Genomic DNA, 12,456 nt, shown 5'->3' on the forward strand with positions numbered 1-12,456 from the left:
GTTCAAATAGTCATGTGGTTCATATTAGAATGAGGATCATGAGGATCATTGATGTCAGGTGATTAGCAGATCCATAATTAAAGGTTACTAAGGTTACAATTCTTTCCCAATCACAGTGCACAATTTGTTATAATATGAAATTTCTCTTAGAAGCCCATTTAAAACCCAAACGGTTCAAACCTTTTGTGTCCTAACTAAATCACCAACCTCATGCACAAATACCATAGTTAGTATATACTAACTCCAAGGTCATGCACATTGGTAAGTTGTAGCAGAGGTTATTCTAATCGTCACAGGAAATGTGCAAAGATCAGAGATATGACCGTTGAAAGTTTTTGAATCAGTGTAAGGTGCATATTTATATAGATTACAAGTTCTCCATTTAAAAAATGGTCTTAAATTTTATTCTGTATTCTTCCTTATGGTACTTCTTCCTTATTTTATTCAAGGACATTAAGACAAGAAACAATTATAAATTATTATGAAAAATAATCAGCTGTTTTTTTTTTCATTTGTTTCTTTGTTGTGTTATTTTTGAGTATTTGTTTCACATTTTTCTAGCATCTGTTACACATCATACCTGGAATTCCCACAATTTCCCCACACAGGATTAATAATCTACTTTATTTACTGAGAAAAAATACGTAATACCTATCAGAGCACTCCTTATTCAGTTTACTTTAAAAGTTACATGACGTCCCTTAACTTAAACGGACAGTTATGAGGAAGCACCTTGCCTATATGGTCAAACTTTGCCCTACATCATTAACATTGCCCAGAATCACAACTGCCCATAAAGTAGTTAAATATTGTTGAGCGTTTGTTCCGCTCTAGGGATTTATGTTTGATGAACCCTGTTTCGACACATTTATGTGGGTGCTGCTGCTGGTGATTTGACGTGCACCACCCTGACTGCCGATCAGTGTGATTAATGCTTGTATCTTAAAACCTGTATGAGATTAGGTATTTTCTGAGAATCATAAATAAACTCTGTCAGAATGCCAACAGATCGACAGTCTTTCTATTTTACCGTTAGGGTGAAAATATTAAAAGATGAATGAAAATAAGATTAAGACTTAATTGACTGCTTAATCAGTTAAAAACTGGGTTCATGTATTTCTTGATTTTATTTAAAAATAAAGTAAAAAATTTCTCTGTAGCCTATATGATGTTTTTATTTTTATTCACTCTGGAATCAAGCATCAATATCTGTTTCACTTAAAGTTTCAAAATGTGGTTCTGTAGTTTTACGGATCACACTGCCAGGGGATGGGGAACTTTTTACCCCTCAGAACATATGGGCGGGGCAGGAGCCTGAATGGGTCTGTTAAAGGGTTAATTAGCCTATGATGTTTTTATTTTTATTCACTCTGGAATCATGCATCAATATCTGTTTCACTAAAAGTCTCAAAATGTGGTTCATAGTATATGGACCATTACTGCTAGGGGATGGAGAACTTTTTTACCCCTCAGAACACATGGGCGGGTCAGGAGCCTGAATGGGTCTGTTAAAGGGTTAATTTGGACTCTGTAGCCTATATGAAGTTTTTATTTTTATTCACTCTGAAGTCATGCATCAATATCTGTTTCACTAAACGTCTCAAAATGTGGTATGAACCATTAGGGGATGGAGAACGTTTTAAATCCCCGAACACATGGGCGGGGCAGAAGCCTGAATGGGTCTGTTAAAGGGTTAATTCTGGACTGCAGGGACAGGAAGATGTTCATATCTGTGAAACTTAAGGCCATACTGCTTTAAGGAATTCAAGTTCAGTTTCTTAAGGAATGTAACAAATGCTCCGGTATAGTGTGCATCATTGGATTAAACGTGGTTTCATTCAGGATTGAAACGGACTGGGTAAACACAAGGAAGCGAAGTTTTCTCGGTAAGACTCTTACAGTGAACTTGAAGTGTGGCTCGTTTTCCTGGAACGTTTGTTACTCTTTATATGGTTTTACATAGCGCGTTAGGTTTTTCTTTTAGCACATGTTGTGCGCAACGTGATTTGTTGTTTATTTTTCTTTGTCTGAGAGGATTTTTTTTTGCCCTGCAGTGTGATTATTGTTCTCGTATTGTTTACGTTATGGGGACGTCTGTTTGTGTAAAGTTGCATTTATGTCTTTTACTTCTTTTTTTAATATGAGTAACGTTAGTATTCTCCGGTAGATTTTCGGACGTTGATGCTTAAAGGGACAGTTCACCCCCAAACATTTTTTTTTGCCAGTACCCTTACATTTTTTTCAAACCCCTATTAACGTTACTTTTTTTTTCTTGAGTACATAAATAGAGATGTTTGGCATGAGTTGTAGGCACTGACAGCCTTGCCATTCACACGGAACACGTTTTTATTCTTAAAAATGCGGCATGGTCTAGAGACCTTTTTCTTTTATTTCAACTACTTTCAAACTTAAATTTGTGTGTGTTTTTTAGAACACACTGTGTTGAAATTTATTGTTTTTCTATGTAAAAATTAGCTTTACAGACGTGTTTCATATCTTTTGCAGTAGATGTCATTCTTAAAATCGCGATCGCTCAAGTTAAAATTCAACTTTAAAAGTTAGCCTAAACTTTTTTCAATTCCACTGTCTTGCGTAGGCCTATTTAAATGTAAAACCATGTTCTGTGTTAACAGCACCTTATTTTGCGTTCTGTGAATGATGAAATGTGATAGCCTGCAGTTCCTTCTAAGATACTGTAGATAGACGTATAAATGGGGGTGTCGCTTAAGTTTCTGGACCCCTGGTAACCTATTGTTGCCTCGAGCTCCCTCAACTGTAACCTTACGGTGCCCCTGTGTAATGTGAATTTATGTGGCACTATTTTTGTGTGTGTCTAATCTGGCCAAAGTGGCTTTTGTGAGAGGAGGAAATTCTTGCCATTCCTCAGTGTAGATTCACTATCATAATTTTATCTGTCTGCATGCTTAGACGTGCTTAGTAAACTCAGTTTTCGGTCATGTACACGTTCTAAACTTTGCTTATGCGTCAAGGAAATCACATTCAACAAGTCAATGTGCCGGGATGAAATTATGTCTGCCATTGGAGACTTTAATCACCCTGCAAGAGTAAAAAAACACAGAGCTCATGAGCAACTATACCCACATTTTTCCATACACAGCATAACGTATGAGTCACTGCTGAAGAAAATAGAGTCCATCATAAACCACCTGGCTCTACATGTATGATTTACACTGATCTAAGACCAATAATTATTGGTGCTTCCTTGCTGAGAAAGTGATTAATTGTGTGGTAAGAACGCTTATCCCAGACCTGCCTGTACAGATAACCAATACAATTCCAGAAACTGTGTAGGCATGACACAGCAGAGTTATGATGTGCTTTCTTTAGTGTGAGTGTGTAACTATGAAACAATAACACATTGTCAGTAAAGATAATTTTGGAGATTTTTTTTTTTTTTTTTTACTGGCCGCCTTCATTCCAACGTAAACCTTTCAGAGCAGAGATGAAATTTCACCAAAGTCTGTGTTCATGAACTCTCTCTCTCTCTCTCTCTCTCTCTCTCTCTCTCTCTCTCTCTCTCTCTCTCTCTCTCTCTCTCACTTCACTCTTGAATCGAACTCTTTCTTCCATTTTCTTGCACCTGTAACTAAAGCTTGGTAGGCGAGACACCTATTTAATCTCATGGAAGGAAGTTAGACAAACCTAACATGTCTACCGATGTGTGTGCACTGTGCAGACAATAAATATGCTTTGATAAAAACTTTATCACTGCTTAAGCACAGGCCGGGTGACTGCTATGCTATTTTCACACAGGATTTATGGAGGGACTTGGATCTTTGACGTTTATTGATTTAAGACTCTTTTATGATAGTCTGATTATTCAATCACATTTTGATGTCCGATGATTCATCCTTATTTGATCTTCTGTTCACAGAGCGGGTCAGTGCTCCAGAAAACAAAGTGGAAAATGAGATAGGTCGAGTTTTCAGACATTTTGAAAGGTACAGGACGAAAAACAACTTGTCCGGAGGAAGTCCATGGTAAGGTTTGGAAGCATGTCCTACAGCGACCAGACTCCACCCAGTCCCAGCAGGACCAGCGGCAGTAACTCTGGGGCACAGTATGCTACCGCTGCGCTGGGAGTGGGCCTCATCGCTCTGGGGATCGTCATGATTGTGTGGAGCGTGGTGCCGGCAGGGTCCGGTGGGAACAGCTCCAGACCAGGCATGGAATCCAGTCAAGTTAAGGAGACCTCGTCCGTGGCTTTCGTCCTAGTGGGGGGAGGAGTGGCGCTGCTGCTGCTGTCTGTGTGTCTGAGCATACGGAACAAACACCGGGCGGCCAGGGGACAGGAAGCCGGCAGTACGCCCGCTAACACACAGGGGGAGGGGGCTACGTGAGTACATATTGTTAAATACACACCCAGGTGAAATCACATTCATTCACTTTATGATGATATTTGCGCCAATGACGTGACGTTTTAATTCTAATAATTTATGCAAAAACATTTAAAAATGCAATTTATAGTGACTTGAATACACTTCTATGTTTTTTTTTAGTTTCTGAATTAAAATAAATGTTTATTTATTTTTTGGGGAAGTGTGAAGTCATAAATATCAGGTTGATGCAACCTCCTGATATCATAATGAAGAAAGAAGTCTTAAAGTCTTTAAATATATATATTTTTTAAATGATAAAGTACTTTGGCATAATCTTGTATTATTATGTCTTAGAAAAAAATATTTTAACAAAATTGCTTCACTGCTTATTAATATTTGACAAACTTTTTTTCTGCCAAATCAATATCATGTGGTCCAACCAACATGCAGGATAAATAGGCAAGGCAGGGCAAGCTTGTGTGTATAGCACATTTCATACACTATGGTAATTCAAAGTGCTTTACACAGAAAGGAATTCAAATAATCAAAAATTAAAAGCAAGGAAAATTAAAACGGTTATAAAAGGAATTAAAAGGGTAAAAAGATGATACATGGATAAACTTCTCATCAGGCAAAACACCAGAGTATCATATTTTTCACAGCTGCATGTTTTACTGTGAGATTTTCCCATGTTGATTGCACTGTGTCTGTGGTGTTCTTTCGGCACGCCCAAGTAATCTATTGTGTGTCTCCAATAGATTTTTCCCTAAAATCGAACAGGAAGAGCTCTAGGAAATGGAATTGATCCAATATCATATAATTTGGCATGGTTGGTTCAGATTGTAAAATGTCTTGCGGTGATTCTCAAAAAAATTATATTATTTATGAATTAATAAAAAAAAAATATAAGACAAATAGACAAATATTTTTTACAAAATGTTAAGATGTATACATTGACATATTCAAGGTGGGAAAAAAATACTTTTATGCCACATGACTTTTTTTAGTTAATAAATTAACATTTTTATTGAAAATAATCAAGGTTTTAAAAAAAAACATAAGAACATTCTTATTTATTACATTTCTGTTTAAGTTTGGGGTCAAGATGTTTTTGAAAGAAGTCTCATGCTCACTAAGGTTGCATTGATTTGTTAAAAAAATACAGTAAAATGGTAATATTGTGAATATTGTTACAATTTAAAATGTTTTTTTCTATTTACATTTTAAAATTAAATTCTTCCTGTGATCGAGAAAAAATTTCAGCAGTCATTACTCCAGTCTTCAGTCACATGATCTCATTATAATAAGCTGATTTTCTGCCCAAGTAACATTTCTTATTATTATCAGCGTTGAAAACAGTTGTGCTACTTAATATTTTGATGGAATCCATGATAAAAAAAAAATTCAGCTTTCTTTTTTGTAACAATATCTTTTATTGACGCTTTAATTGATCAATTTAATGCATTCATACTGAATAAAAGAATTACGTTTTTATTAAAAATAAAACGGTAAACGGTCTAAATGGTAGTGTATAACAACCTAAATTTGCTGTGTATGGTTTTAAATGGCCGTTTATTTTTGTATCTAGGATGGATCAAATAGCTCAGAACTACATGGTGCCCACTTATGAGGAGGTGGTTATGAGTGGCCAGTATCCCATCACTCAGTCCTCTGAGCGACACAACAGCGTCACACAGCTGCCAGCCTATGAGGAGCTAGAGGAAGATCAGCACACCGTACTGGATGGATCCAGCCCAGCACGCAGACCTTCATCCCAAATCGACCCCACCACTGGAGCGGGCGGCCGCAGAAACAGCCGTCCCAGTCGCAAGCTGATTCCCCTTAAAATTAGGCGCATCAGATCGGACAACCTCAGAAGGAAAAGCTTAAGCGATATCCAGCAGAGCAACGTGTTCACCATCGAACCTCTCACTCCGCCCCCACAGTATGATGATAAAGACCCCCCACTTCCTCCTAACACACAACAGTGAACCGTGCTGGAGGTTTACACTGACATTGAAGTGTCAAAATGTGATGAAGTGCGTCTACCTCCTTTATGAAATATTACAGCACTGAACTGCATATTACTCCTCTGGATAGGATGTGCCACTATCAACAGCACCGAGTTCACCGTGTTCTGTAAAGGTGAAGAGCCTTCAGGATGTCTTCCTGTGTTGGTTGTACATTTCCTGTTTAGGGAAATAAAAAAACTTCACAAAAAAAGCTGTTTGGAATAAAACCTAACTGGATTTTTGAAAGATGTTTACTGAACAACTGCTGGTTTTGATATAGGCTGGTCTTGTTATTGCTGTTAAACTTGAAATTCAGCATCCGAGCGGCCCAGACCTTTATTTCATAGGACGTCCACAAGAACTTTTGAAGAGATGTCAAACTATAAACTGTGAGTCACATCAGCACTGTTGCGTTTTTGCACTTATGGTTGTGTGTTTGTCAGGTGTGGAAGAGGGCATGTGATGTTTTGTAAATTGTCCATGTACTTCGTTTTAGTTTGTGTGTTGGCTTTAACTTTCTGTTTGTGTGCAAGTATGATTGTTCTTAGTGACCTTGTTGCCGGAGTGGCAAACTGTGAGGTCATCCGTATGTGTCTCTCCTCATGGTTTATGACACAGAGAGGTTCTTTGACCCTGCAGCTGCTTTATATCACTCTCTCACCAACGCACACCACCAGACACTGAGAATTTCTTGTCTCCCTTTTTCACTAACTTGGATACACAAACACTCAGTCTTTTCATCCCTTTATTTTTAAATTTCAGAGTTGATTTGTGCAAAGACAACTGTGTTTCTCATAGGGCAGCTGTGGCATCTCCATGCTGTGAGGTTCAAGCTCCCCGTCATCTGTCTGAGGCTAGCATTACTCCTCTAAACACTCCAAGATTTTCACATAAAGACACACCCGTAACTGGTTGTTATTGAAATCAGTGTTTCTTTTTCTGGAATTTTTGCTGATGTCACTGCAGTTTAAGACGTGTGGATGGAAAATGTTGCTGAATTTCATGTCCTATTTAATGATGTTATTTGTTTCTTCTGTTAAATTTTTTTTCTTTTTTTTTTCTCTATTTTGGAATATTCTGTTTAGAATTGTAATCTAGTATGGTATGAGAAATAAAAAAAGGTTTGGCATGTAGTTGTATTTCATCTAAAATATAAAAAAAATACATAATATAATAAAAATGGTACCCTGCTTTAGATATTATGTTGTCTACAATTAACGTTGCACCTACATTCCAACAAATTCTCATTAGAGTATTAGTAGACTGTATGTATCTGACACTTTATTTTGATGGTCGTCCAACAGACTTTTCAGTAACTTTGCAAGTATGTCAACTACTTCTATCTAACCCCTTATTCTACTATTCTAGCCCTACCCCTACTCCTAAAAGTCTACTTATACCGACAGTGCAATGTTACTTATACAGTAGTTGATAGAATGTCTAAAGAGTACCATTCAAAATAAGTGTAACCAAAAAATATTTGTTGTGAGGGATGCTGATAACTTAACCCTTTCATACATAGAGGTCACTACAGTGGACGGCTATTAAAAAAGCATTTTCTTTGCTTGGGTTTTGCAAATCAACCTACAGTGGACCCTTGTGCATCATCCTATACATTGACACCAAGTGGTAAGCCGTTGTGTGTCGATTGACCCCCCCTCATTGCTCATTTCAGATGAGATTGAAAACACCTGATCGCTGTTTTCTCAGAGGAGAGCTATGTTAGAAATGTGTCCATCTTGAACATTATCAGAATCATCAGCTAATAAGGGTAAATTGACATACTCTGGTACACTGGAGGGAGCATCTGAGTTGGGTTTCCACAGTTGTACCTTACAGGCTGTGTAGAGATCTCTGATGGAATCACGTCCTCATGTTCTCAAAGATACGCGAAGTTCAACTTGTATGAAGTTAAATTGCCTTTGCAATATCTTTATATATTTTATAATTTTCACATGATTTTATAGAATTGAATTGATTGGTTTGTTAAATACACACAATATTGCTGTGTTATTACTGTATTATGTTTAATACAGTCTCTCTTCAGTAACCATAAAGGTGGACATCTGAAAATCTCTTTGAAAATATGTGTAAAAAATAAAAATCAAATCTTGTTTTTCATGCCCTAAGAGCAATAAAAACACATAGGAAAAAAAAAAAATCCTGACTGAGGTTATCATAATTCATGCATGAAAGGGTTAAATATAAAGTGTGATTGAGTAAGAGAGATTCTGTCATCCAGAGCACTACCTCTATTTTAGAAATATTAAAATAAAAATGTTGATTCATTGTAGAAATAAACTTAATTGATACGTTTTGAATCTCTATTCATGGTTTATATTACCCACAATAGGATTTTTTTTTACTTATTTATTCATCCAGTAGATGGCAGTGCATTCATTCAGTAGAGGTCTGCTACCCGACCCGAGCCCGACGGATCCCGAAAAACTCACGGGTTTGGTTTCGGGTCGGGTTCGGTTAATGTTTAATGAATAGCCTCGGGTTTGGTTTTGTAACTTAGAAAAACTATATAGGCTAATACATACATATATACTATATATATAGTTTTGCGTGCCGCTTGGCTGCTTGCTGTGTTGTGATCGTAATTATATGAGCACGCAAGCGAGAGAGAAAGTTGTGCGCAGTTTCAGCCGTCCTCCTCTGATTGCGGTGTTGTGACCGAAATAGTGCGTGCGGGAGCACATGCGCAAAACAGTTTTGTAAAATGATATATGAACCATTTTTATTTAATCATATATAATTTTACAAAACTTTTGTGCGCATGTGCTCCCGCCCGCGCCATTTCAGTCACAACACCGAAATCAGAGGACGGAGCTGAAACCATCAACTGTCGATGCTGTTCTCTTCCTTCAAACTCGTACTGAGAAGGATAGGCTATATTTATGTAAATAGTTGTGCAACTGCGCAAACTTTGTTTTGAAGTTTAATGTTTGAGTTCCAGGGGAATTTGTGACTGTTTCACCTGTTCAACCACATCAAAGTTTCGTAGTAAGTCCGTGCTTTTTCTCTTTCTTCTCTTGTGTGCTAACAGTCTATGGTGCTGACTGATGAGGGGGCCGCTGTGCCTTGGTGAAACGGTGTTTGTACATGTAGCCTTTTTTTTTTATCGTTGCAATCAATCATAAAATACAGCATACATTGCAAAAAAACAACAACAACTATTTACTGTGAGAAACGGACCTCGGTTCGGGCTTAGTGCAGACCTCTATACCAGAGTAACACACTCAGATGAATTGTGTGCTGTGACACCATGGTCAATTTTAATCCGTTTCTCTTTTAGAAACAAATGGTATTGTGTGTTTCTGTCTGCCAGCCACAGCAAAAGCCCCATACTCATGAAACCATTTTATTTTTTAACATTTGGAATTTACTCTAAAATGTCCGTCTAGAATTGATGTATTTATTAAATTCACACCCTGACAGCTAACATCTGTTTAGTGGAGAATGATTCATTCTCTTTCGGTTCACTATAAAGTTTGTTCACTGCTTTGTTTTTTTGATCTTTAGGCCGTGTGTCCACCAAAGCGTTTTTAGCAGCTGAAAACGCTTGATGCTCTGCTGAAAACGCCTAGCTGCTAGCTGTGGGCGCTTGAGAGCGTTTGTCAGCACAGCGTTTTTTCCGTTGAGACATTTCGTTAGCCTAGAAATCTAGACGCACCCTAGCGGCAGCGAAAATAATTTCGCAGCCAGTGCGAAATAGTAAAAACGGCGAGCTCTCAGCGCTTCAGCGTGAAAAAAACGTCCAGCGCCTCGTTGCGCTCATGGCGTTCTAAAAACGCGGCGCTTCCATTGAAAACAATTGAAAACATAGGCCAGGCGCATGGAAAAACGCTTTGGTGGACATACGGCCTTACTACAGGATTGATGATTCATTGAATCATTCACTCAACCAATTCGTTCCGTGAAGGGCGTATCCCCTCATGTCCAACCAATCAAACGCTCCTTCACGCCTCACGCACTCGAATGCTCTTGGGTAGTACGCGCTTCGGAAGTGAAGGACATTAGTTAATGGGAAAAGTCTTTAAAAACACCTCTACACATACAGTATGTTTCATTTGAGATAAATTTCAAGATAACTCAAATGCTCCACTTAGTGGAGTATAACATAATATTTCAGTGTAATATTTCAGTGTGATATACCGGTATGCCTTTCCTCCTTTTCTTTCCTTGCAGCCTTCCCTCGCATCCTACAGGGGGTGGAGATGAGACACGAGGAAAGGAAACGAGGATGCACAAATAAGAATTGAGAAGCACCCATACTACCTGCTGCTATCGTCTCGAGGACTGGTGAGTAACAGTGAAAGTTATGCATTTCTGCATTGCAAATAAATCTACCATGCCAATAACACACGCACTTTACAGTGCTGCTATTTATTTTAAAAGGATTGCATCTAAATCTTAATATCACTCACTGTCATATAATCTAACTATATACTAAACAGCTGAGAGTACTAGATTTGAATAGCATAAAGTGACATCTAAATGGGAGTTGACTGGTTTCTGTGAGAGAGTCTTTTATTTTAAAGGGTAGGCGTAGGCCTTTTGTATAGCCGATTTTAACAATCTTGTCTTTAATAGTATAGGGATAACATGATCTAGATCTAGGCCCTTTGGCCACTAATGGAAAGTAAAAAGAAAAGTGAAGTTGATATTTTGGGCTTCTTGAAAATGTTTGAAATCAGAACATATCTGTGTTCAGAGGCTCATGTTGATATTGAAACATCCAGATAATGTATCCTTAGAGCCAGACTATACAGGATTTGAATGCTGAACACATCACGTTATTACTAGAAGTGACTCTCTCCCACAGTGCTTTCTATGCAGATAAAATGTCTCTTTCTGATGTTTAGATGCTGGTAGTTGTAAAGGGAAGAGTTACTTTAGTCTTGAAATGAAACAACTAGGGCCTGGAATCTGGATTGTTGTATTTTAGTTGTCAAGGTAGGGCCCTTTTCCCCTATGTTTTGAAGGATAAAGGAAGATCTGTCAGTCATAATGTCACTCACAAATGAGAGCTGGTCATTTTGAACACACCTGGAGGCATTGACTGCTTGACCTTCGACTGAGATAAAGAGAAATTTTGTTGAGGAAGGAAGGAAGAAGAGGATAGTCTTGTCAAGATTAAGGTGACAAGTTGACGTTCAGTTTGATATGTCCATAAGGCATGCAGAAATCCTTTCAGGAGTTGAGTAATATATCGGTAAAGCAGAGGTACGAGAAGTTCATTAGGGAAAACATCTCGAGTCCCACCACCACCAACCAAAGGGGTAGAAATATTATGAAGATCAGTAAGGTACGGAGGAGCGAAATTGTGAAGTGCCTTGAATGTGAGAAGCAGAATTTTTAAATCAGCACGATACGTCACTAGAAGCCATTGTAGTCGCTGGAGAATTGGTGAAATGTGCTCAGTAGAAGGAGTTCTAGAAAGAACACAAGCTGCAGAGTTTTGAATCAACTGAAGTTTATAGGGAAGTTTGGAAGGAAGACCATTAAGAAGCGCATTACAATGATTGATATGTGCAACCAGTGCATGGATAAGGATTGCAGTGTTGTTCATTGTGAGGGAAGGGCGGAGATGATTAATATTATGCAGGTGAAAGTATGTAGTAGGCGTAAAGAAAAGTGTACTATTCAGAATGACACTCAGACTCTTAACCTGCAGGGAAAAACAAATTGCATTATGATCAATATCCACAGAGAAACAATCAGATTTAGTCAGAGTAGATCTTGTGCCTACAAGTAGGACCTCGGTTTAATCACTATTGTGTTTCAAAAAGTTATCTGAAAGCCAATCTTTATTTAAGCTAAACAGCTAAACAAAGAAGGTGGAAGAAAAGTCAAGAGGGTTTGGAAAACAAGTAGAGCTGGGTGTCATAGCAGTGAAAATAGATACCATATTTCCTAAAAATATGGACAAGAGGGAGTAAGTAGAAAATGAATGGAAGCAGGCCCCCCCCAAAAAAGAACCCTTAGGTCGAGTGTCCACCAAAGCGTTTTTACTCGCGCCTGGCGTACGTTTTCAATTGTTTTCAATGGGAGCGCCGCGTTTTTTAAACGCCATGAGCGCAACGAGGCGCTGAGCG

At 38.1% G+C, this 12,456-nt stretch overlaps 1 protein-coding gene across 1 annotated transcript; it reads left to right on the plus strand.

The window, feature by feature from the left end:
• Positions 1 to 1,698: 1,698 nt before the first annotated feature.
• Positions 1,699 to 6,567, plus strand: tmem51a (transmembrane protein 51a). Its single transcript, XM_056260907.1, has 3 exons — positions 1,699 to 1,886; positions 3,896 to 4,357; positions 5,929 to 6,567. The coding sequence occupies exons 2-3, from the start codon at positions 3,999 to 4,001 to the stop codon at positions 6,329 to 6,331; spliced, it is 762 nt and encodes a 253-aa protein (XP_056116882.1). The 5' UTR covers positions 1,699 to 1,886; positions 3,896 to 3,998; the 3' UTR covers positions 6,332 to 6,567.
• Positions 6,568 to 12,456: the final 5,889 nt, after the last annotated feature.

This window comes from Rhinichthys klamathensis, unplaced genomic scaffold (assembly GCF_029890125.1).
Source record: "Rhinichthys klamathensis goyatoka isolate OS25496 unplaced genomic scaffold, OSU_Roscu_1.1 h1tg000180l_1, whole genome shotgun sequence".
NCBI lineage: Eukaryota > Metazoa > Chordata > Actinopteri > Cypriniformes > Leuciscidae > Rhinichthys > Rhinichthys klamathensis.